Source organism: Syngnathus typhle, linkage group LG1, assembly GCF_033458585.1.
Source record: "Syngnathus typhle isolate RoL2023-S1 ecotype Sweden linkage group LG1, RoL_Styp_1.0, whole genome shotgun sequence".
Classification (NCBI taxonomy): Eukaryota; Metazoa; Chordata; class Actinopteri; order Syngnathiformes; family Syngnathidae; genus Syngnathus; species Syngnathus typhle.
In genome coordinates this window covers 24909651-24933984 of record NC_083738.1, presented here as the reverse complement: position 1 = coordinate 24933984, position 24334 = coordinate 24909651, and the positions used below count along the sequence as shown (strand labels likewise).

Here is a 24334-nt window from a genome sequence, read left to right as displayed (position 1 = left end):
CCCTAAAAATGTCATGTTGATGCTGGTAAAAAGCCTGTACCCATGTATAATACGCACCCAAATTTTGACTCCTACTTAAGTCCGTAAACGTAAAATTATTTCAGAAAAAAGATCTTCTTTGGGAACAACCGGATGTTATTCTGCCGGTCAGTATCACTGCGCATGCGCTAGCAAACTCAATAGCAAAGAAATGTTTCGGATTTGTGTAGGGTACATTGTGACAGCAAACGAGCAGGTGATCCAGCAAGCGTCTGATACGAGAGCATTGTGTTCCGATGGAGCGTGTTTGAAGTGAACAGCAGAGAAGAAAGCGCATCTGTAATGCCGGCCTCGGTATCATATCCGGATTAAAAAAATAAAATAAAAAACAAACATTGTACCCATGTATATTGCGCACCCCAGATTTTAGGACAAGAAATTAGTTAAATTTTGCGCATTATACATGGAAAAAAACGGTATATATATATTTTTTTAAAGACAACTCGTTAGAACCTAGGTTTCAAACTTAAGGCCCGGGGGCCAGATTTGGCTCACCAAAATATTTTTTATGACCCACGAAAGTAAATCAAGCATTTCATGATGCTAGGTAAAATCTGAACCAAAATGTCTAATTTGTATTTGTAATAAATAATAATAAAATAAAAGTAATAAAATAATGAGATATTGCAAGGATTTTTCTTTTGTTACCAACACGTGAATAAAAGATCATGGCCAGTCATTCAGAGCTTCTTGTACTGCTTAAATAATACAAAATATACAGTGAATGAACGAATTGACTAGGACCAGGACAAGCCAGGTCATTTTGCAAATGGGAGTTGATAATTAAAAAGTGCTGGCTGCAAAAGACTGCCCCCTATGTGTCAAAATAGGAACAACATTCATCAGATGAATTCCATTTATTGCAACCTTTTTTTAAAACAGTCCTCGACCACAATATTTCCATGAAAATCCCACACGAAGCTCCGATGTTGGAATTCAGGTTTGAAGGAATGTATGTCACGCAAGCAAACGGCTCCAGGATCTTCTTGGCAAAACACAGTTTTCTACCCAAACAACTTTGCAAATCTCCTCGCTGTCTTGAAGGCGTGCAGAGATTCCTGATGAGGAATCCAAAAGCAAGCTGCTATCGTCTTACATGTTGATTAGTTTGCACTCCATCTGCTTGAGAAAGTTGTGCTCCTCGCTCGGGGAGGAAAGCGGCGTGCCAAATCAGCTGGCTGGTGCCGAGTTCACGCCGCCCGCCCGCCGCTCCAATTTATTTAGTGGCGTGGGGATTAAAAATAGCAAGTTGCGCCGAGTAAGCGCTTCATGGTTTTGCGTGGAGAGGCCAGCTGTCACCTGCGGAAAGGCTGGGATTCATATCCGCCATGTGTCGTCTTGGTGGAAATCATAATTAGCAGTCAACTGGAAGAGTTAACAACAAATCCATGGATCGACAATGAATCGATTATCAAAGATCAACCTTGTTTACCTTCACATTGTGCAAATCCAACAGTCAATGTTCTCCGAATTGCCAATGAAAGCTGTCTGATAATCTGAATCCATATCTGCAAACTTTTATTTTGAAAATCACATTGAGCAACATTTTTGCCGATTTTCAGACGTATTAATATTCTATTTATGCTCTGGTAAAAGTTTTTCAACCCACCGAAATCTTCGTACGTCTTCACACCAAGCGATGACATATGTCACCGTGCTCGGCGTGACGTCGGATGTCCTCCTGGCGGCGTTCCAGCAAATCGGAGTTGCAGTCATGCGAGGCGTCCAGCGCCACCGCCGCCTCCTCGCCCTCCTCCACCGCCGCCGCCTCGGCGTCTTCCTCTCGGGCTTCCCTCCCCGCCTCCTCCACGGGACTCCGTCCGTCTTCTTCTGTCGGGGTCGCCGAGTCGCCTCCTCTGTCGTCGATCCCGTTCGTTGCCGCCGCCGGCTGTGTCGCGCCATCTGTGCCAAGGTCGCCGGCAGTCGTGTGGCACTCCGGCAATGATTCATCGGTGCCGTGCGCGGTGCTGCCGCGGTTACCTTGACAAAGTAACCTGGTTATTATACAGACTACTTCCTTTAAAAAGTACTTTACTGATTACTCGACGTAACTAAGGGCGCCATATCCAATTTATTGCAACTTCACTGAGAAGCAGCGCCACCTATTGGTTCTGACGGGGCCACTACCCCCTAATGCAAAGTGAATGCTTTTGTTGGATAAAGACAGATGAAGTTATTTCAATTGTGACTGGAGCGCTTCCATAGCAACAGTCTAAATATAGCTGCAGCAACAGTGACAAGGGGGACGTGTGACAGCTACAGCTTAGTTCTGCCTCTTCGCCAAAATGTGGCCGCACTTTGGGGGATTACTGACCCATATTTGTTGACACGCATGAAAAAAAAAAAAGGTTAAAGACTCTCAAAGGCCCCGCAGATGAACGCGGGAGGAGAACGACGTTACTCCGGTCCGGCATCCATATTTATGGGCCCCCTCGCGCACACATTTCACACTTGGTCGTCTTTCAAGAGAAGTTTGTGAATGTCAGCGGGCGAGAATTTGCCTCCCATTTTCCAAATGCCACGGCATTTGGGCAAGTTGCGCCAGTGAGGAGGCGAGGCGGCACAGGCGACGCACGCTCGGGCTAATGGCGCTCTTCGTGGCATCTCGTCCCGCTTTACGCACGATTACTCGTCTTACCTGGGGGCGGATGGCGATGCGGGGACGCCGCCTGCGTCGGATGAAGCCCCGGCGGGAGGTTCTCGTTGGGCGGCGCCTCGTTCCTCGTTCCTGCCAAGACAACGAGTTATTAAGAGGTGAGCACTGACCTACATTTGAAACATGAATTTGTCCCTTGGAATTGTAACAATAGTTAAAAATATCAGGTAAAAAAAAAAAAAAAAAACACCCAACAGAACCAGCAAACTGGCCTTCCATGACATCAGCATTTTCCTGTCCTCTGATTGGTCGGTTAGAAGCAAACTTGCTCCAGCCAAATTTGACAAGCAAAACACATCTGGAGCGACCTGCACTCATTAATATAGTTGATAATCACCAATGAAGTTAAATTAGATCATTTCCCGCGGCAAATGGGACGATCTCTCACGACGAGGCGTTTGGGAATCCCACGGGTGATATTTCATCCTGTGTGTAGGGCTCGCACACATGTGAAAAATCGTTTTTTTTTTTTTTTTTAAGATCGGTAAGCATCGCCGTCACTCACGCCCATAAAAGTGTGACTCCGTCAAAAGTGGCCTCGACTTTGCCGTCATCTGTCTTCATTAGTGATGGCTGCGCGCCTCTTGGCCCGACACCATATGCTACTCATGGCGTCACAAACACACACAAACCTGCCAAATGCGCTCATCAACCTTTACGACAAACCATTCAAGTGTGAGGCTCCGCCGCAAAACAACACCCCAAAATGGATGTGCGCAAACGCTTTTGTTTTGGGGTGATGGGGCGCCGAGGGGGATGTCCATCACGCGCTTTCCGCTCAAAACAAATACTTTGCCTGTTTCATTCCGTCCTGTTTAATACACATCAAGCCCACACCTCTCTTTCGGGCGCCTACAAATCCCCTAATAACGCCACATTCCCCCCCTAAATGTGTTTGTAATGTGGGCAATCATTTTCCATAATGGACGCTTGTCAGTTTTATGGCGGAGAATGATGGTCTGGTGACAAGCCGGCAGTTCCCCCCCCCTCCCTCTCTCCGTTGCCTTATATGTGGCGCAACACCGCTTCCTGGTGGGGAGAAGTGGAACTGCACGGTGAATGGTAGATGGAGTTGACGCCGGGTAAAAGACAAAGAATACATACTCCCAATTCCCACGGATACGCGGTAGGTCAGGCCTGAGACGCAGCCGCCGCAAAAGGAGACAAACACACGGCAAAAAAGCGTGAGAGAGGAAATGTGTGCGCTTATTGATTTAATAAAGACCCACCTGGAAGACTCCAAAAGCCAGCAACCTCCAACGTCTTTAACTTCCTTTCCAAGTCGGCAACTCTGTTCCCGAGGATTCTACCACGTGTGGAAAAAAACGTTTCTTGAGTTTTCCCGATCCCGAGCTGGTAAACAACAGCCGACTAGTCGCTCACCTGTTGGTGTGCCGTTGGTGCTGGATGACGAGATTCTTCTCGTGGACGGTCTCCAGCAGGGCCGTGGCCAGGGACTTGAGCTCGCAAATGGATTGAGGCGTGGCCGGGAGGCTGCAGCCGTGCTCCTCTAGAAGCATCTCCTCCACTGCAGAAGAAGCAAGGAATGTGGCTTTTATGTCATGCGTCACAAAGTAGGAAGGAAAGATTAGTTTTGCACACAAAAAAAAAATGGTGCCATCAGTTTTTGGTTACCTTGTTGGGCGGAGAGGACGCCAGTGATCGGACTGTTGTGTGACTTCACGTAACCGCTGGAGTTTCTCCTCCTCGCCAGCGCGGCCTGCAAAGATTGCAGTAGAGCTGCCAAAATTAATCGATTAATCGACAACTGATCGATAATAATCGTTTCGAGCCCCTGTTTGACTTCAAATTGTCCAAATCTCTCTGATTTCATCCTTTCAACAACAAATATTTGATCTCATTTTTTATCAAGCTCTTACCTTGTACTTCATGATGTTGGATTTGAGCAGGGTCACCTCCTCTTGCAGTTGTTTGAAGCGCTCGTGCAAATACCTGCCAGGCAGATGGTGCCTTCAAAAGCTTCCCCCCCAGGAAAAAAAATAAAAATAAATATATGAGTGTGTATGCGTTACCGGTTTTCCATGCAGAGCGCGTCCACGTCAAGGATGCGCGAGTCCCGGTTGCCCATCACGTGGTTGAGCTCCACGTTGAGTCGCTCGGCCTTGTCGCGGTACACGACGCGCTCCGCCTTCACGTCTTGGAGCTCGTCCGTCAGCGCCTTCGCATTAAGCGCCATCTCTTCCATCTGGCAAACCATCATCTTAAATATAGGGCCACCTCATTGGACACCTCACGGGGCTTTCCCAACCTGATGGCCGGCTCTCTCCAGCCGCCGCACCAGATCTTCACGCTCGTGCACAGGGAAGTGGCGCACGCCCACCTCATCGTCCCCCAACCGCTGTCGCGTGATAGTCATTCGCAGGAGCTGACCCCCGCCGAGAAGGACGACATTGACGGTTTCAGCAACCTCCGGCGGACGAAGCAAGTTTCCACTCACCTTGTTATCCCCTTGAGCCTCCAGTAGCCGCTGAGTCAGCTCCTTAGCCTCCTCGGTGAGCTGCTTCACACGTTCCTTGGACTCTCGCAGCAATTGGGCGAGGTTCACCTGCAGGAAGAAACAGGGCAGGGACCTCTGGTGATTGTCGAGGGCACCAAAATAAAAAAACATGGCTGACTCGGCCCACAGTGTCATTGAACTTCTTACACCAACTCTCCAAGTAGTAGCATTGTCACACACTAACATGAACTTCTCACCCAGGGCATGCAAAAAAAAGAAGAAGAAAAGAAAAATATGATAGCAATTGGTAGACACTTCCATGACAACATTATCACACAAAAGACTGACCTGATTCCGTTTGTCTGGCGCTAAAGACGGGTCTCTTTCCTAAACCGTGAATAAATGTCAGCGTTGAAAACATAAAAACCTGCTGACACACACAGAAACACACGCATACACTCACAATGAGCTCCTTGTACTTGTTCTTGAGACCTTGGTGGCGCTCTCGAAGCTGGTTGGCCATCAGCTTGTACTGGTCTCGCTCCTGCTGACACGTATCCAGCTCCTTGGACAGAATGAGCAGGGCCTCTTTTTTGCTCTCAAGCTTGCGCTTGCAAACCAGGAACTAGAGCAAACACACACACATCTATCTTTACCTGTGCTGAGAAAGAACCATGTGCAAATACAGTAATCCCTCGTTTATCACGGATAATTGATTCCAAAAACCACCCGCGATTAGTGAAATCCGCGAAGTACGGTCACCAACAAGAAGTACTGGGCAGGCTAGCGATTTAGCGGAAAAATGCTAATTCGCGATCGTGCAAACACGCGGAAACTCACTTTTAAAGGAATGGACAACGAACATTTGGAGCAACACTACATTGTCCTAAAGGTTAGACAGATGTTTCCTCGATTTAGTTCTATTTTGACTTTTAAATTATTTTTTTTAATTTGGGGAAAAAAAATCCGCGATGTAGTGAAGCCGCGATAAACGAAACGCGAAGTAGCGAGGGATCACTGTACTTTGTCACTGTGCTTAGAAGGTTTTTGATTTTTCTGAGGAGTTTTTACAATTCATGGCTACTTTACCGACGTCGGATTCTTACGTATAAATGTACTGCTGACATTTAATCAGGTGACTGTGCAAATGTCAACAATAGTTACCTGGCCAGGAGGTGGAAAGGCAAACATTGTAAGCCAGGGGTGCAAATGAATTAAAGGGCACTCAACCCAACCCGCCACATATAATCTACTTTGGATCAGTTGTTCGATCGTGGACCAGAACCACTTCTTTTTTTTTTTTTTTTGGTATTACAGCGGTGTACAAAAAGTTGAGCATCACTTCCACCTGCTGGCTCCATATGCTAAGGGGGAGATTCGCTAACAAAAGGGATGCCCGTGTGTACATTCGTGAACGGCGCACTCACTTCGCTCACCAGGCCTTGCCAGTCATTTTCGCTTCGAGAAGACTGCATTTTTCTTCCGAATGTCTTCAAGAAAACGACTATATGGTGAAAGACTTGACACGACTCCCCTGTTTACCGGCTACGTCACACAAACCAGCCCCCGCGTGGTCAAGTAGGAGTTTGTAAGGAGGATAACCATATCCTGTTCATCTTCCAAAGATAAATAATTTTTCTAGTACTTATTTTCCAACAATTCAATCCTAATGACTTAAGAATGTCTGTTAAATTTATTTATTGAATTATTTTTGGTGTTATGCCTTTACATAAGGCCTACTTTTATTGTAAAAGAAAGATACGAACGTTTTGCTATAGGCGGAAATGGATACTACTGTAAGTTACAAAATGCTTTACTTCCGGGTTTGGTATAACTTAAAACGAATTTAAATAAACTATATTGGATGATTCATGTAACTTATTATTTTTTTTATTTGTGGTGTAGGACATTAATTACTAAACAAAATCATCTTTAACAAATAAAATATTATTTGAGTTGAAAAAGCACTTCCGTCAAATGTCTTATTTTGAAATACGGACAGGGAAGCTGTTAGCCAACTCGGCTCCGAGCGGGCAATAGAGAAGACTTCTCAATGGACAAGAACTCGCCTGGAATTCTTTACTACGTGCGAAGGGAACTAGAGAGAAGCTACAGTTCATGAGGAGCTTCTCCTCCTAAATAGGTTCCACTTGCTTTCGACGTTTTGGGCTGTCGTAACTTTTGGGCTTCTCTTATTCTCGGCGCTTGTGTTTTTCTGGCCGATTTCCCGTTGGGGGAAAAAAAGGAGAAAGGGGACTTCTGTTGGCTCAGATTTGGGTCCGACCACTACCCGAGACCTTTTTTTTTGTGTGTGGATAATTTGGGGATGACCGCAGCCGCCTTCGGTGAAAAAGGAAACTCTCACGCGATTGGCACCAAACGCAACGCTATTTGGAAAGACGATTTGAAATGAAGGAACAAACAAAGAACCCTTCCGTTGTATTGAAGGCAAAGAAGAATTGGACCATGGAACAGTACGACAACCAAAAAAGCTATAAGCTAAAGTAATATGTCTGTGCTTAATGTAAAAAGAAAAGCAACTTTTGCCAAATTCATGAGATTTATCAATTTTCACTGCGGTTACTTTACGGTCCCGTGGGGAAAATGAGTGCTCATTGGCTTAAGTTTGTGACTATGCTGCTCTGCATCGGCCGCGTTGTGTCGGCGGCGGACGCGTCCGGTTGTAAATACGACGAGCACTCGAAAAGCACCGGGAAGAGCCTTGGGTCCGACAGGAAAGTGGTCTGCAGCAACATGGAGCTCCGTCAAATGCTGCCGCCCGACTCCTTCCCAAATCGGACTGTCACACTGTGAGTATAAGCGATGGGCGTTTCCGTATACGACGCCACCTGAACGCACCACGTCCTTTTACGAAGTCTCAACAGGTCCATGATAGACTGTGCACTTGAATAACTAAATAATACATCTATTCATGTCTATATTGACAAACATAAGCCGGTTCACATCACTAACACAATTGTCTCTTTAGCTTTCCCATGCAAACGTATTCAATCTTTTTGTGCACTTGTGGAAATTCCACAGTGCAGCTGTGCTTTTTTTTTCCTGTCTGTGCTTTTGTGATGGTGTTGAGTGATTGCAGCAACATGAGAACACCCGGAGCAGGGAAAGGAAATAATAGACGCCGGGGCCTAGAAATGTAAAGAGGGGAGGATTTGCTGCTACCCCAGAAGTAAATTGTTGTCCTAGCGTGTGGATTTGTTGAAAGGATTGTTGTTGACAAAAGGCTGGGATGGGTTCTTTTATTTCATGATGTGACGAGTCTGGATGGAGAAGTAATAGTTGGGATTACCTCTCTGTGGTCTTTCTTGGATTTCAGGTCATGATCTTATGACATCGAGGTCATACCACTATGTCCTCGTTGATGGGTAGGTTGGATGATGATCAGCTGATGCCGCCTGGACAAAAGACAATAAATGGCATTTGGCTTATTCCCGCTGAGGAATCTTCCCATGTGGATCATTTTTGAAAATTGTTTCCCCCCTTTACCATTTTTATTCCGATGATGTCACTCTTGTCATGTTTTGGTCATCTCAGTAATTGAATGGGCAAAGCAGCAGTGGTTGTGTCGAGGTCTGACTTTGGCTTTGAGGCCTGTCTAACAAGTATTTTAAATTCAAGCAATGCTAGGGGCCATTCCAAAGATGTCTCAGAAGCCAGTATCAGATCTTGCTTATCTTAACCCATGTAGTTCGCCTCGGATAGGAGATCTCCGCTGTTGCAATCGTGAGGCAGGATGTGGGAATCAGTTGGAGTCCCCCTTGCAGTTTGTTCCTGGCTTGAGCTCAAGCTGGACTTATCTATGCGCCAAGATAAGGGAGACGGCCCTCTCCCGGTACCTCCAGACTCTTTCGTGTGGAGCCCCCCCAGGCAGATATCCAGAGACAGGCTGCAAGGGAGCAGACGCCCGGAGGGCAGAGGATGTTGAGTAGCTTTGACCTCCGGCCAAATTCTCGTCAGATTGTCGTCAGAATTACAAAATATAAAAGAAAAACTTTTGGGAGGGATTGACTGGCATTTGTTGGAACGTATTAATAGCTTTTCCATTCATTTCAATGGAAAAAGATAACTTGATTTGTGAATTTTTAGCTTGAGCATTAACTTTCTTTGTATTAATGTCCTTTTTTTTCCCTTTCACAGAATTCTTAACAACAACAAAATTCAAGAACTGAAGAACGGCTCATTTCTCGGCTTGTCAACGTTGGAAAAATTGTAAGTAGCCTTTCCAGTGTGCTGCAAATGATGTCAAAGATCCAAAGGAAGTACTTTTCTTGGCGCACCGGTTCTCCCCTGGTTTGAAAATGTCATCGCCCGTGTTTCCGAGCGACGGATTCTTTTGAGAAACAAGACACCGACCGGGCCTGCACATAAGGGCCACGCATGATTTATCACTCGGGAATGGCTTCCTCGCAGATTGAATAACCAGGCCGCTAATGGTCGTGCTTTTACCCGAGGCAACCATAACACATGACTGCATCAGAAGGGAATGAGAGGTATGTTTCTGAGCCACTTTGAGAAACTCGTGTAGCCACCCTTAATCCTATCCGGTGTTTGAAAACTGAACCTTTGAGAAGCCATGTTGTGTGATACTGACTTTTTAATTGCTCTAATATTAATAGCCCCCCCCATGTCAATCTTCCGCGAGCTGTTCTGATCCTCGGGGCAATTTCAAGCATGTTATTAAGACACCTAAATTGTGGAAGCACTAATTTAAGAGTTTCCTCCTAAACGTGGTGTTGTTGATGGGCCGGCTCATTTTTTACCGCCCGAGGACAATTTGCTTAATTTGTGTCCCAGAAAACTTTGATCTTCACCCTGAAAAAAACAAAAACAAAAGCCCCTGGAAGGCTTTTATGTGCTTTTTGTCTGCCGGCGGCTAGACAATCGGGTCGTAAAAGCGCGCTCGGACCGTCGTCATTCGAATCCACGGGGCAAGTTTAGCTCCAAAAGTAGCTCTCCTTTGTGGCCCGGAAGGCTCGTCTGCTTTGTCATTGTAATGAAGCCAAGCAAAGGTCGGAGGTGTCGCTTTCTACAATTCCTGACGATTCCCCTCCGAATGTTCATCTTTGGTGAAAATAAAATAAAGACTCCCATCCCTCCACCCCCCCCCCCTTTTTTTTTTTCTTCCTAGAAGCCTCCAGTGTCTTTCTATTTTCTTTGTCCGCCAAGAAACTCTCCTTTCAGCCAGTCAAGAACATAAAGACGGCAAGTTAGAGAATCAGTTTGAGTGAATTCCTGTGAAGACGTTTTGGGCAACACACAATTCCCATTATTACGTCACCCATAAGAAGCTGAGCTAGCCCAGCGTCACATGCTAATTCCTGAGTCAATTTGCCGCTTCGGAGGAATGCTTATTGAGGGACACGGGGTCAAAATGATCCGGGTCATTTGCTCAGCTTGGCAACCATATTTATTGTTGATGTTTCGTCTTTAATCCAAAGGGTTCAAGTTTTTTTTCCAACACAGTCTGACCAAAACCAAGTCACACAAAAACTGAAGAAATGTTTCCAAAAGGGAAAAAAAAATATTACACCGAATAATATTAATAAAAAATAAATTTGATTGCGAATAACTAGTTTTATATCTAGACAAAACTATGTAATTGATATAATGGGGATGTTTTTGTTTGGCAGGGACCTGCGGAATAACCTGATCAGCCGAATCGAACAGGGTACCTTCCTTGGATTGCCAGCTCTCAAAAGACTGTGAGTAATCACCTTTCCCCGCACATTTTTTTTTCTTTTCTTTCCACTATGGCCGCCTTTGCAGACTTTGGACCGCGCCGATAGCAGCTGCCACACAAATCTATGTTTGCAGTGCGCTGCCTGTTTGCATTCAGCAGCTCTGCTATGCGTCCAAAAGGGAGGACAGGACGCTCGCTATTTTATTTCCATTGCCGTGTTTAGTCTGGCGGCTTGCCAGATACAGCTTGGGCCCTTGGATGCTTTCACACGCTCCCACCAGTGTCAGGGATGGGCGTAGAGCGCTTGGAAATGAGGGGGGGTGGCGTTTTTGTTATCTGTGCGTTTAGGAGACCGGGAATCCGGCATGTCCCCGAAATGCGGCGTGATTTGGAATCAAGAGTGTTGGGATGCTGCCAAGCCAAAGTTGAGTTTGGCTGCGTCTGCAGAGCAATAAGGCAGACAGGAAGGCCGTTCAGCCTGTGCGTGCTGTGCTGCCCTATATGCATGGCTCAGTGCTGCCCCCTAGGAAAGTAAAGGGGGGGGGGGGGAAATGAAGTTTCATTCTCGTTGCTATACATTTAAAACATACCACAGCATAAAGGATAAAAGAACACAAAAATTATTATTATTATTATTTTTTCGCGGCAGGGATTTGTCCAACAATAGCATCGGCTGCCTCAACGTGGACATCTTCAGGGGCCTCACGAGTCTCATCCGCCTGTAAGTCTTTTCATGAGTTGAGTGATGAAGTTGAACGACGCCCCCATGACCGAGTCACACCCTCAATCATATTTACAGGAATCTTTCTGGGAATCTCTTCTCTTCGTTGGCGCAGGGGACCTTTGACAGCCTCGTGTCCTTGAAGTCGCTGTGAGTATGAAGCCAAAACGGGGACGGTCCATCGGCGCACCATGGTCACCTGGCCGATTTGTTTACAACCCCGCAGGGATTTCCAGACGCCGTACCTGCTGTGCGACTGCAACCTGCTGTGGCTGCTGCGCTGGCTCCGCGACAGGAACGTAGCGGCCAAGAGCACCAAGTGCTCGTACCCGCAGTCGCTGCAGGGCCAGCTCGTCTCAGCCGTCAAGCCGGAGCGCCTCACGTGCGGTAGGTCGGCGCCGGTCCAGCCGGGTATTTAAACTTTCTTTGTTTCGCTTTCAGCAGGCGAGGTTGAAATGTGACGATCGCCGCCTGCGTCTGTTGATATTTATCGGTTTGGTGGCCATCACAACCTTGGAGGTTATAAATAGACTAAAAGAAAGCTTGCAGCGATACATGTCGGTTTGCGATTTTCGCCAGAGAAGGGACATGAATTAGCAGTACCGCTTTCTTTTTGGTAGGTGACTAGACACTATAATTAAGGGACTGCCCGTCCCTGGCGGACTTCAAGCACAGAGTGACCCCTTAATTAATCCCCTCAGGAGGGAAAAAAAATGACAGAAGCTTTATTTTTACATTATAAAAACCCAGAATTCCTTAAAAAACAAAAAACAAAAAAAAACAAATAATGGAAAAAATACAAGCTATGAAGAAGCTGTAGAAAGAAACGAATAAGAACGTGTGTTGACTGTAGTATTAAGTTGTAATGTCGCCAAGCACCACTAGATGGCAGTTGTCTTAGTTGTAGTTTCACTGGATCTCAAAACTGGCCGTATATTACAATAGGAGTAGGCCTGATCATTTTTGGCAAATAATATAAGAAAAACCATAAAATGAATAATATACAAACATTAATTTTAAAATTTTGAGTAAGTTTATTTTTGTGAAAAAAAAGGAAAAGGAGTTATTGCACTTAATATTTGTTTCTTTTTTGTGCCGTCCTTTTTTTGTATGCAAACCTTTGCGTTTGCCATGGTAGAAAAAAAAAGTTATTTTGTCAGCTCCCAACTTTTTCAGTCTTTCATACGTGCATTGAAAAATGGCTTATCAAAAATTTGATTAATTAACAACATGTACTGTATTTTGTCCATATTTAAATTGGCCTTTTGGTGTGGCCCACCAGTAGCAAAGATGGAAAAATTGTGCCTTTAACTTGTTTATTATTTATCCGGTGCCAGTTTGTGACATCTGAAAGTGTTCCTAAGGGTTCCCATGACAACATTGTTTCTCAACTGGGCTCACTTGCTGTCGCAGACGCCCCGCTCGAGCTGCCCTCCTTCCAGCTGACACCGTCCCAGCGACAGGTGGTCTTCCAGGGGGACAGCCTACCTTTCCAGTGCCAAGCGTCCTTCGTGGCCGAGGACATGCAGGTGCTGTGGTACCAGAACGGGCGCATGGTGACGCCTGACGCCGCCCAGGGCATTTACATCGAGAAACACATGGTGCAGAACTGCTCCCTGATTGCCAGGTGATGAGATCATCAAGCATAAAAAAAAAATAAAAAAATGCAACTCCGCCGCAACTCTATAAATTCAAACATGTCTACTGGCAGCGCGTTGACCATCTCCAACATCCAACCCGGCTTTACCGGGAACTGGGAGTGCCGGGTCAGGACGAGCCGAGGGAACACCACCAGGACGGTCCATATTGTTGTGCTGGAGAGTTCCGCCAAATACTGCGCCCCTGAACGCATCTCCAACAACAAAGGAGACTTCAGGTTGGTTCAAATCATTTTGTAACCCGTCGTCAATAAATGTTTCCAACTTTGAAAATCCCCTGACTTTCATAACTGTGGTTGCAAGCGATGATTATTTGGCAGCAAGGGAATACAGTAAGAACCATTCCGACAACATTCCAGGTGGCCGCGCACCTTGGCGGGAATCCGAGCCTTCCTCCCCTGCAACAGATTACAATCGAGCGCCGGAAGCTACTCGGGCGCCTCCGGCGAGGAGCAGCGTGCTTGGCGAGACTGTAATCGCAACGGGCTGTGGGCGGAGGACGACTACTCGCGCTGCCAGTTCCAAAAAGACGTCACGCGATTCCTCTATGTTATCAACCAGGCGAGACTTGCTCTTCCCTACGTTGGAGTTCTCCTCACGTCGTACCCCGTCATGACGTTCCCCTTTGTCCCGCTCGTCAGATGCCGCTAAACGAAAGCAACGTGGTGCCCAGGGCTCGCCGCCTACTGGTCTACACCATCGACGCCGCCAACTTCTCGGACAAGATGGACATCATCTTCGTCGCGGAGATGATCGAGAAGTTCACCAAGTTTGTGGATAAGTTTAAAGACGTGAGTGGCGAGCTCGAATGTTTGTCGAATGCAGTCTATTAAAAAAAAAATACGCAACTCAGTTTGAGTCACGACATAACGAGCCTGTCTTGTGTTCCAGCTCGGTGAGGTGATGGTGAGCATGGCCAGCAATCTGATGCTGGCCGACGAGCGGGTGCTGTGGATGGCGCAGCGCGAGGCCACGGCGTGCTCCCGCATCATCGCCTGCCTCCAGAAGATCGCCATCCACCGCTTGGCCTCGGCGCAAGCCTTCTCTTTGGTCGGTATCTTGGCCTAGTTTGATCTTTTTATTGAATGTGTTTAAAAAAAATGGAATGATGTCATATCAAATAATGTTGTTTGTTGGCAGACGTCCCCCAATATCGCGCTGGAGGCCCATTCGGTCAAGGCTAACGAGTGGAACGGAATGACCTGCATGTTGTTCCAGAGGCCCAGTCCGGAACGGACTGCCGGGCAGGACCGCCAGCTCACCTTTAAATGCAACACCACTGGCTCCTTTTCCAGTGTTCTGCTGAAGGTCAGTCAGGAATACTGCCACCTAGTGGTAGTCACCCCACACAACACTTTTTTTTTTTTTTGTAATAGGTTTTACAACATTCATGGCATGAGAACATATTGATGGTTCTGGAACGTATCCACTTCAATAAGCGGGCGTTCACTGGATAATAATATTTTTGGTTCTATTTTCTCGTGCTCCTTTAGAGCACCACGGTGGAGGCGTCCCTGCAGCTTCCTCAGTCGCTCTTTACCCAGGCGGCACTGCTGCCTGGCCAGGCGGAGGATACGGTTTACAAGCTCCACCTCCTGGGCTTCCGCAACGGCAAGTTCTTCCCGTCTACCGGCAACTCCTCCCAGCTGGCTGATAGCGGGAAGAGGAGGAACGTGGCCACGCCGGTTATCATGGCAAAGATAGGCAAGTGGGATTCGATTTGCGGCGGTCTTACATTTATAGCTTTCCGATTGACTGACTTGTCTCCTCTCTCGGAGGTAGATGGCATTTCCGCGCGTATGCTGCGGACGCCCGTCAACATCACCCTGCGGCGCTTCGCCCGCGGCTCCGACGCCGTCTCCGCCTGCTGGAATTTCAGCCTAGCGGGCGGTCAGGGCGGCTGGCAGAGCGACGGCTGCCGCATTTTGGGCCATCACGACAACTTCACCACCATTTCCTGCAACTCGCTCGGCAACTACGGGTTGCTCATGGTAAGCGGCCCGCTTTGACCTTTTCCTAAACGTAGTCATGGAGAACTCTCAAACTGAGATTGTCATGTGACCCGGTGCTGGCTGGTCCAAATTTGGTACGTGGTCCAAAGCTGCTGTCTTTTCCGCTGCAGGACCTCAGCTCCGTGGACTATTTCACTCCCAGCATTGAGCCGCTCCATCCCGTCATCTACGCCACCAGCATCGTGCTCCTCTTCTGCCTGCTGAGCATCATGGCCAGTTACATCTACCACCACAAGTAAGCGCTTCGCCTTCCAACCTTCCCTACTTGCCCATTCCGCTAACTCCCCGGTGCCGCCGCCCGCTTCCAGGTCGGTGCGCGTCAGCCGCAAGTCTTGGCACATGCTGGTCAACCTCTGCTTCCACATCTCGCTCACGTGCGCCGTCTTTGTAGGCGGCATCAATCAGACGCGCTACGCCAGCGTCTGCCAAGCGGTAAGATCCCACTTTGCATTTTCAAAATGTTCTTGGTCACCTTGCTGACGGCCAGGCCCACCACCCCTCCCTCCAGGTGGGAATTTTACTTCACTACTCCACGTTGGCGACCGCCCTCTGGGTCGGCGTCACAGCACGAAATATTTACAAGCAAGTGACGCGCAAAGCCAAGCGCTGCGAGGAGCCGGACGAGCCGCCCCCGCCGCCTCGCCCCATGCTTAGGTACGTGCGTGCAACAAAACGCGTCTTTCTGATTTCTGTGTGGAGCGCTAAGCTTTCTGTTACTGCTTCCCAAAGGTTTTACTTAATTGGCGGAGGAATACCCACTATTGTTTGTGGCATCACGGCGGCGGCTAACATCAAGAATTACGGCAGCCAAATCAATGCGCCATAGTAAGTACAACCAGTCGCTTCGTGTCATGCAATATTTATTTTATTTTATTAACATTGAAGGTAAATTTGGAAATGAATTGAGATGATGAAAAGAGAGTCAAGATCAAATCCCAACATGAAAGCAGAACGAAAGAAAATAACATGATGGAAGTGTGCCGCAGGCCAATGAGATGACTTTTTGAACTTTTTGTTTTTCCAGCTGCTGGATGGCGTGGGAGCCGAGCATCGGCGCTTTTTACGGCCCGACGGGTTTCATCGTCTTCGTGGACTGCATGTACTTCCTCAGTATCCTGCTTCAGCTGCGGCGCCACCCCGAGCGGCGCTACGAGTTCAAGGAGCTGGCCGACGAGCGGCAGCACCTGGCCGGTGAGGCCGCAACGGACAGCCCGCGCCGGCCCATCACGCCCGGCGCCCTTCCGCGAGCCGCCTCCCCGGGGGCGCTGGAGAACGAGCACACCTTTGGCGCTCAGCTCACGGGGGCGGCGGTGGCGTTGGGCTTGTACGCCAGCCTGTGGGTGTTTGGCGCCACGGCCGTGTCGCAGGACCACCCTTTTGATTTGGCCTTCACGTGCCTGTTTGGTGTGGCGGCGCTGGCCCTCGCCGCGTTCATGGTGGCGCACCACTGCGTCAACAGGCAGGACGTGCGGCGCTTTTGGTCGCAAGCCTGCTGCTCCGCCGGACGCGACTATTCCGCACAGGAGGACGCTCTTCTGCCGCAACCCGGCGTCGCCGCGGCATCCGCGGCCGGCTCGGCCAAGACGGACGCCGATTCCAACAAGGGCGCCCGCAGCAGCAGCGCCGACTCCTCCTGCACCAATAAGAGCGCGCCCAGCGTGCGCAACTCCGCCCACGGCAGCAAGCTGACCAATCTGCACGCAGAGGCTGCCCAGTGCAAGCCCCCCGTCGTCGCCCCCGTCGTCGCCCCCCCCACCGCCCCGACGATGACCATTTTGGACAACAGCCTGACGGAGCATTCGGTGGACAATGAAATCAAAATGCACGTGGCGCCGGTGGACGTGCAGTTCCGCCCCGTGGAAAACAATCCGGCCTCCAACAGGCCCCACAAGAACCGATCACGCGCTCACCGGGCCAGCCGCCTGACTGTGTTGCGGGAGTACGCCTATGACGTTCCCACCAGCGTGGACGGCAGCGTCCAAAGCGCCTCCAGCCGGCGGCACCACTATTACGACATGGCGGCCCGCAACAGCCGGCGTGCCGCCTACATGGCTTACAGAGAACGCCACCGGAGCCAGCTGCAGAACGACAGCAGCGACAGCGCCAGCCTGCCGCGACACTCTCGCAAGACCGGCGGGGTGTCCGAGGCGGGGGCGGCGCTCACCGGCTCCAAAGACTCCGTCGAGCCGTTCGGGAGCGGCGAACTGGAAACCAAATCGTACGGACTCAACCTCATCACACAAAATGGAAGTGCGCTCAAAGAAAATGAACAAGTGGTTCCACTAATAAGCACGGGCGAAAGCGCCCCCGCTATCAAAACTGGCTTGTGGAAGCATGAAACTACCGTGTAGCGTCACGTGCCATCCTGAAGACACTGTGAAAGGCCATTTTTCTTTCTTTTTTCCCCCCCCATCTGTTTTGTATTTTTTTACAATTCATCCACAAGCTCATCTGCTTTCTCTAAATGTTCTATTTTTATAAGACGTGACTTTGCCACTGTGTTCATAACAACAACATCAGCTGTAATAAAAAGCTACAAAACCATGCACCTGCACTTTATTGGTGTTCAATGTTTTTTTTTTTTTTTTGAATGAGAGATACATATAATGGCTGTATGTTCATCACAACAACAACAACAGCAGCAGCAATAAGAAGTAATTGGAAGTTTGTGATTCAGGCAAAGCCGTCTTCGCTCTGGGGCTCCCAAGCCAGTTCAAAGGTGAGCATGAAACAAGAATTTCTCTTGCTGATACGATGTGAGAAGCTGTTAATTGGCTTTTTGCGCTGACCTTCAGAGCTGCTTCCCCTCCGCCAGGTAAGCTGAGTTGTTTTTTTTTTCTTTTTATAAATGCATTCCTGAGGGGATCCCTGTCAGAGAGGCTTTTTGGTGGCACGTGTGCACAAATGGACGCCGCCGGGGTTGTGGTTGACAGCTGATTTGACAAGTTGGGACACACTCAGCACATGTCCTTGACTGCCATCATCCAAAACCTCATCTCAAGTTTGTCATCATCAGTAGCCTCACGTTGTAATCCATGTGAGCAAAAACAAAAAATCTTTTAGTTCCATAGTCAGTAGAATCAAACTTGAAACTAGAATGACGCTCAAAGTACAAACGGTGATTTTCTTCTATGTCCAAGAGTTCAAACTGCTTAGTGTCATCCCATAAATTTGCAGTTTGAAAATTTAATTTAAAGAAGCCCATATATCACTGAGATTCATTGCCTTGCCATTTTAGCTTTGACACACTCTAATAAGAGACTTAAATTATGCAAGCGGTATTGAATTTATCGCTTGAAATCCAGAGGGACTTTAGGCACGAACTTGGTGGGACAGAAAAACAAACCATTGGAGGTATTTTTAGGAACAACGGAGCTTTGTAGTTAAAAATGTTCTCTCTTCAAAATAGCGTACGTGTCACTTTTTCTTTTTTGGTGCTCTAAATGTGGACTCAACGAGTAATAATATGCAGGAATGAGTCGTTCGACTTCAAAAAATTCCATGTCGTCCCTTCAGATACTTCTTAGTCCTAATTGATGTCGTGCGCATGCGCTGTCGTAATGCTCGCCCCCGCCAAGGTGTGCGCGCCGTCAAACGACTCAGCAGCAGCAGCAGCAAGTGGTTGGCAGTCTGGCTCCACGTTTGCGTCTGAGCCGAGTTTTTGTTCATTTCAGCCCAAAATGGACACAAGAGAAAGAGTGATGACCATTTCTGGCCGCGTGGATGCTGCCGTCTCGTCTGCTGGTAGGACGGTCTTATCTTGTCCTATCCTGCGTGTGCGTGCATGAGAGTTGCATGTTGTTATTGAGTTCTTTGTTTTCTCCTTGTCATGTCGAAAAATAGAATTATTTCTTGCCCAACAAATGTAAATGCACTTTAAGTTAAAAAAAAAAAAACTTATTTTAAATTGCTCTTAATTTGGTTTGGGTGTTTGTTTTATGTGCTTTGTCGAGCTGCTGCAACTCTTGCCTTCTTTTCAATTTTGCAACTTTGTCCAGGGCCTCTTTTAGTTGTACGTTTTTCGTCATTTTCGTATCAAACAAAAAATTCGTGAATCTCAATTACTTTTCAATAATTTTGTGGCACGTTAGTGGCTTGCAATTGTTCATTAAAAAAAATAAAAAATACACGAAGATTGTTGAATTACTGAAAAGGTTCTGCTTCATGTTCTGCTCATTACAATTTATGTTCCGCTTGATTATGATAATGCTCTAATTTTAATAATAAATAACAAATTAAATCGGACTACCGATATTAGAAATATTAAATGATCCAAAAAATCAAATTATTATTTTAAATATTCAGTAATAGCCTAGTATTTATCTAAGCAATTTGGGGATATTTTATCCCATTAACTTGATTATATCTATAAGACTTTTACTGTTTGGAATTTCTCTAGCATGTCTGCAGGTGGGACGTGAATATTTCATATTACTATTTTTCCGTCAAGTTGTTAGTGAACTGATAGGCTCAAGCAGGATCAGGCTGACTTGGTGGACGTGTGAGCTTAATATCTCTTGGGCAGCTTTTTGTTTGTTTGTTTGTTCCCTTTGTTGGGCATGGCACGGCGGGTTGGCAGCATGGACCATCTGCTGTGGGACTTGGGCCAATAGAATGTGGATGGGCGGTCAAGGAGGAAGGATGAGGTTGCTGATGCATACAATGAGAGGAAAGATTCCACAAGATGGTGGAAGCTGGCTGTCGCCATGGCAATAGCAGAACTTAATTCATTTTAGAAGAGCAAACATAGTTTCATTCAAACCTCTAAGGAACAAAAAAAATCTGGTGTATCGATTTTAGTCTTCAAAAACCACAAATTAGTGCACAAACATAATTTGTAGTGACCTAAAGTGTGGTACGTTAGCACCCTCTAGTGGTAGGCGCAAGAATCACTGCTACAGTTCAGTTGTATTTGGGTGGGACTTGTAAATAATCTGTTTGAGAACCACTGTACTGCAGATGTGACTTACATAATGTGAGTAATTATTTTTTATTAATAACTCGAGTGCATGCGCGCCACCCGGCTCATCTCCTTCACTGCTGCATTGCGGCGGCCTTCCTCTACTTTGCCGACGCCTTGGCTAATTTTGGCCAGCGAGTCAGAGGACAAGGTCAGCGTGCATGTGCGTGTACATGAGCTCTTCTACCCTCATGGCAACTTAGCAAGTGACCTGCCAACACTGATTTGTAAGAAGCGAACATCTTGAGGGCCCTTTTAGCTTGCGTTGGTGTTCATCCTAGGCTCGGCCAAATCTAGCGTTCATCTCGCCGGGAGCAATTACCGTTTTTTTCCATGTATAATGCGCAAAATTTAACGAATTTATTGTCCTAAAATCTGGGATGCGCATTATACATGGGTCCAAAAAAAAAAAAAAAATATATATATATATATATATATATTTTTTTTAATCCGGATATGATACGGAGGCCGCCATTACAGATGCGCTTTCTTCTCTGCTGTTCACGTCAAACACGCTCCATACGAACACAATGCTCTTGTATCAGACGCTTGCTCGATCATCTGCTTGTTTGCTGTCACAATGTGCCCTACACAAATCCGAAACATTTCTTCGCTATCGAGTTTGCTAGCGCATGCGCAGTGATACTGACCGGCAGAATAACATCAGGTTGTTCCCAAAGATATTTTTTCTGAAATAATTTTACGTTAATTGACCTAAGTGGGAGTCAAAATTTAGGTGCGTATTATACATGGGTACAGGCTTTTTTCCAGCATCAACATGCCATTTTTAGGGTGCGTATTATACATGGGGGCGCATTATACATAGAAAAAAACGGTACACCATTTCCCTTACCAGCTTGCCATCTATCGCTGCACTCTAATTAAATAAAAAGGTGATGATGCGTTCATGGTCATAAAGTGTGTGCGCGGTCGTCATTACGCTAAAAGCAAGCGCTTCTTTGAAAGGTAATAGACGCCAAGTTGTACGAGGATGCTAATCCCCACCCCCCGCCCCCCCCAACAGTGTTTTATTAAACACTGCTTTCGTTTGGCGCGCTCTCTCTCGAAGCCCTCACTCTCATCTTCCCCCATCATCTCCTCGCACACGCTTTCTTGGCTCAGGAAAGGCAAAGTGCCGGTGAGGATCACTTTTGGAGCGGGCAAGGTACGCAGGGGGATTTATCGGGTCACCACGGTGACGATAGCCTTAAGATTTTTGTTTCACTGACGTATCATCAGTGGAGCTCGGCTATTATTTCTCACGCTCCTCGTCATGCGTACGCCGTCCGAAGAACGTCACGAGGCCGCGCCGGTTTTCCGCAAAGGCTTCTCCAAGAAAGTGGTGCTCAACTGCTGCCTGGTGCGTCGTATCCTCACCTGGACCGCCCCGAAAGCTAAAGGTAGCTCGCGTTTGTGGAAACGGCGTGACCTCGTGTTTACTCAACTGTAGATGTAAAGTTGTCAGCCAGTTGCTCTCGTGAAATGATCCCAAACTTTGGTTATTTTCCGACGATATCGAAAAGTATCATTAATTATGATTGCATTCAGGCAACAGGGGACGTTTCAAACATTTGCGTGCCCGTTAGTTGAATTTTTCACTTTTACGGCTTGGCCTGAGTGAAGTGGGGCGGGAAGGAGGGACAAGCCGGGTTGGGTATGTGATTTAGTGCTGGGAGGGAATGTCAAGTCCCACCGCTGGATTATCGATCACACGTCTCGCTCAGTGAGCCTCATGGTTTTATTTTTTATTTTATATATATATATATATATATATACTGTATATTACATTACATCTTTTCACTTCTTGCTTCACTTCTTAGTATTAGTATGAAAGAGTGTCATAATTAAATGAGACTGCATTCTTGCTTATTTAGCATCATGTGAGCCGCACTTTTTTTTCTTTTCATGTTTTTGGCTCGATTGCTTGTGCTTTGGTGGGACGCTGTTAAGTTGCCACGAACGGAGATTTTAGGTGTACCTGCGGGCTAACAACAACAACGACAGCTGTTCTTGTCACGCATTATTAAAGCGCTGATATATGCAAATTTGCCCTTGTTTATATGTTAAAAATAGAACTCATGCAGTATTGATTTGTCATGGTCCCAGATATGAAGATTTGTTAAAATACTGAGCAAGGTTGGCTTGGCCGCTTCAACCTGTGAAACTAGATGATTCCGAAAACGTAGTTCCTCTCTTGCTGCATGCGTGTCTTGACTGAATTACATCACAACTGTTGCCCATTGATGAAGGGGGGGGGGAATCATTTGGCACGTTTCTGGCTGCACTTCTTGCTTCTAACCCGCAGAGGGCAGCATAGTACAAGAAAATGAATTTCCAGCGTTGATGTGAGGTAACTGCTCTAAGTAGGCTTAAATAGTTGGTAATTTTATGCCCTTGTGTTTTACACTTTGAGTCAATTAAACACACAAATTGACCCCAAAACATCATCATCATTCCTGAACACCTCGAAAGTCCAAAGTTTGACATCCCATGTGATGAGTCACAGCTGAAAAGACAAATGTCTCCGGGCCTTTTTTTTTTTTTTATTCTATTTTGAGGAAAGACTCCTGTCGTGTTTGTCCTTGGTGATATAAAGAAGGTCGCTCTTTCCGGGAGGTAAATATATTTTCTGGCTCCGGACTGGTCAACAGTGTAGGTGAGCTGGAAATGATAATTGATGAGCGGCCTCCTTGGAGAAAGGGGTGCGAGCGAGAGAAGGAGGGTGGGGGCGTTGCGTTGTTGTCATTAAAATGATTCATGTGTTGTGGAAACAGTTGGTGAGGAATGATGGGAAAATGATGATCCCGCTCCTTCGCATTCATCTTGTTTCGGAGACATGAGAAGGAGGAAATGCTGCACCAAAGTGATGATGTTGATTATGATCACAGCTAGGGATGTTCCATGCCAGTTTTCCAGACTGGTACCAGTCCAAATGTTTGTTTCCTGACTTGTCACCGATACCAACACCGATGTCCAATAGAATGAGTACTTTTGAAAAATGAAATTAGTTTTTTTTTTTTTTAGACCTTCATATCCCAATATAGCAAATTGTTTCAAATTGCATTTGATTGATTGGCAATTTTGGTACTGGTACTCACTATTTGGTACTCGCCCACTCCTACGTATTTTAATCAAAAAATTATATCCATAATTTTTTTTATATTTCAATATTCAAGAACAGTGTCAGAGCTGTGAATGATGTTAGTAGCCATTAGCTAGCTTCATCGTTTTTTGTTAGAAACCTAATAAAGCGTGCTTGCTTCTTTGTTCATTTCATTTGGGGTTAAAAACCGTTCAGAAATTGTAATTAGTCTTATCTTTTTCCTCCCGGTAATGAATTCAAGAGGAGCACTTTCCAATTGCAATCCTTTGTAAACAAGGAATTAGCCGCTAACAGCCGGGGATTAGTCCCGCGTCATTTTCAAAGTAACCTCTTGAAAGACAATAGCACTCTCTTGCCCGTCGGTTGGCCCAGCCTTTGGCCCGTAACCGAGCCGGCGCCGTTTGTGTTTACGAGAGTGCATTATTAACGATGCATTTGTGCGTTCCTTGAACGAGACATGCTTTGACTCATTTAACCAACTATTAGTCATGGCTGGACACAACATGCAAAAGTGCACTGCAGCAGAAATGAGGCAGGCTGTGTTTTGGACTTGTGATTTTTTTTTTTTTTGTACTGCTTCATTGGTTGGATCAGACAGATGTCCGCAATTGTGAACGCCGGCGTCATCAGCATATTTACCTCGTACACCAGATGGACTGGATTGTGCTACATTACTTTTGATCAAGAGTAAGACAGCCTGATGTCCAGCAGGCCATGAAGCATTTTTAGACTTAAAAAAAAAACACCAATAAATTTTTGGAGCAAATCTGAAGACTGATTTTGAGCAAAAAAACAATAATTCCTGCAAATATCCAGTCACTAGTGTCCACTGGCACCAATTTAATTTAATTTTTTTTAATTTTATTATTTTAAATATTTTATTTTATTTATTTAGGACAAGGATCATCAATCCTGCAATATCCATTGACTAGTATCCACTGGCACCAGTTTATTTAATTTATTTTATTTTTTTAAATTAAAAAAAATAAATATTTTATTTCATTTAGGACAATGCTCATCAATCCA

At 46.5% G+C, this 24334-nt stretch overlaps 3 protein-coding genes across 12 annotated transcripts in view; 2 read left to right on the top strand and 1 right to left on the bottom strand.

Moving 5' to 3' along the window:
• Nucleotides 1-881: 881 nt before the first annotated feature.
• Nucleotides 882-9030, bottom strand: ccdc149a (coiled-coil domain containing 149a). Of its 10 annotated transcripts, none has more exons than XR_009714552.1 (16): nt 6581-6741; nt 5617-5778; nt 5502-5540; nt 5361-5402; nt 5154-5261; nt 4965-5081; nt 4729-4901; nt 4576-4648; nt 4331-4415; nt 4079-4223; nt 3925-4001; nt 3800-3832; nt 2678-2767; nt 1649-2019; nt 1472-1554; nt 882-1404 (listed from the first exon to the last, which is right to left on the bottom strand). XR_009714552.1 is itself a non-coding variant. In XM_061279933.1 (15 exons), the coding sequence occupies exons 3-15, from the start codon at nt 5674-5676 to the stop codon at nt 1667-1669; spliced, it is 1395 nt and encodes a 464-aa protein (XP_061135917.1). In that variant the 5' UTR covers nt 5677-5778; nt 8464-8569; nt 8661-9030; the 3' UTR covers nt 882-1666. The 10 variants fall into 10 exon arrangements, 6 of the variants coding, with proteins under 6 accessions (XP_061135917.1, XP_061135877.1, XP_061135865.1 ...); XR_009714553.1 differs by having other exon boundaries at nt 882-1338; XR_009714548.1 differs by having other exon boundaries at nt 1472-2019.
• Nucleotides 7142-17789, top strand: adgra3 (adhesion G protein-coupled receptor A3). Its single transcript, XM_061279857.1, has 19 exons — nt 7142-7963; nt 9312-9383; nt 10805-10876; nt 11504-11575; nt 11654-11725; nt 11802-11962; nt 12989-13202; nt 13287-13451; nt 13593-13794; nt 13875-14024; nt 14125-14283; nt 14374-14541; nt 14727-14937; nt 15016-15224; nt 15356-15480; nt 15554-15677; nt 15754-15899; nt 15975-16070; nt 16270-17789. The coding sequence occupies exons 1-19, from the start codon at nt 7758-7760 to the stop codon at nt 17594-17596; spliced, it is 3951 nt and encodes a 1316-aa protein (XP_061135841.1). The 5' UTR covers nt 7142-7757; the 3' UTR covers nt 17597-17789.
• A 1067-nt stretch (nt 17790-18856) lies between these two features.
• The window catches only part of kcnip4a (potassium voltage-gated channel interacting protein 4a), a 33578-nt gene continuing 28100 nt past the window's right edge, over nt 18857-24334 (top strand). The window contains exon 1 of the mRNA XM_061283723.1: nt 18857-18989. Coding sequence (XP_061139707.1) covers nt 18926-18989 — 64 coding nt within the window. The 5' untranslated portion in view covers nt 18857-18925. The remainder of the gene's footprint in view (nt 18990-24334) is intronic.

What these genes read in the sequence shown, in the direction of transcription:
- ccdc149a (XM_061279881.1), bottom strand. Translation starts at nt 6,628, where the DNA reads ATGCAGTCTTCTCGAAGCGAAAATGACTGGCAAGGCCTGGTGAGCGAA. An exon ending in TGGAGAGAGCCGGCCATCAG is followed by an intron (nt 4,902 to 4,964) that starts GTTGGGAAAGCC and finishes ATGGTTTGCCAG; the next exon opens with ATGGAAGAGATGGCGCTTAA. An exon ending in TGGCTTTTGGAGTCTTCCAG is followed by an intron (nt 3,833 to 3,924) that starts GTGGGTCTTTAT and finishes GCTGCGTCTCAG; the next exon opens with GCCTGACCTACCGCGTATCC.
- adgra3 (XM_061279857.1), top strand. Translation starts at nt 7,758, where the DNA reads ATGAGTGCTCATTGGCTTAAGTTTGTGACTATGCTGCTCTGCATCGGC. An exon ending in TTGCCAGCTCTCAAAAGACT is followed by an intron (nt 10,877 to 11,503) that starts GTGAGTAATCAC and finishes TTTTCGCGGCAG; the next exon opens with GGATTTGTCCAACAATAGCA. An exon ending in AACTGCTCCCTGATTGCCAG is followed by an intron (nt 13,203 to 13,286) that starts GTGATGAGATCA and finishes GTCTACTGGCAG; the next exon opens with CGCGTTGACCATCTCCAACA.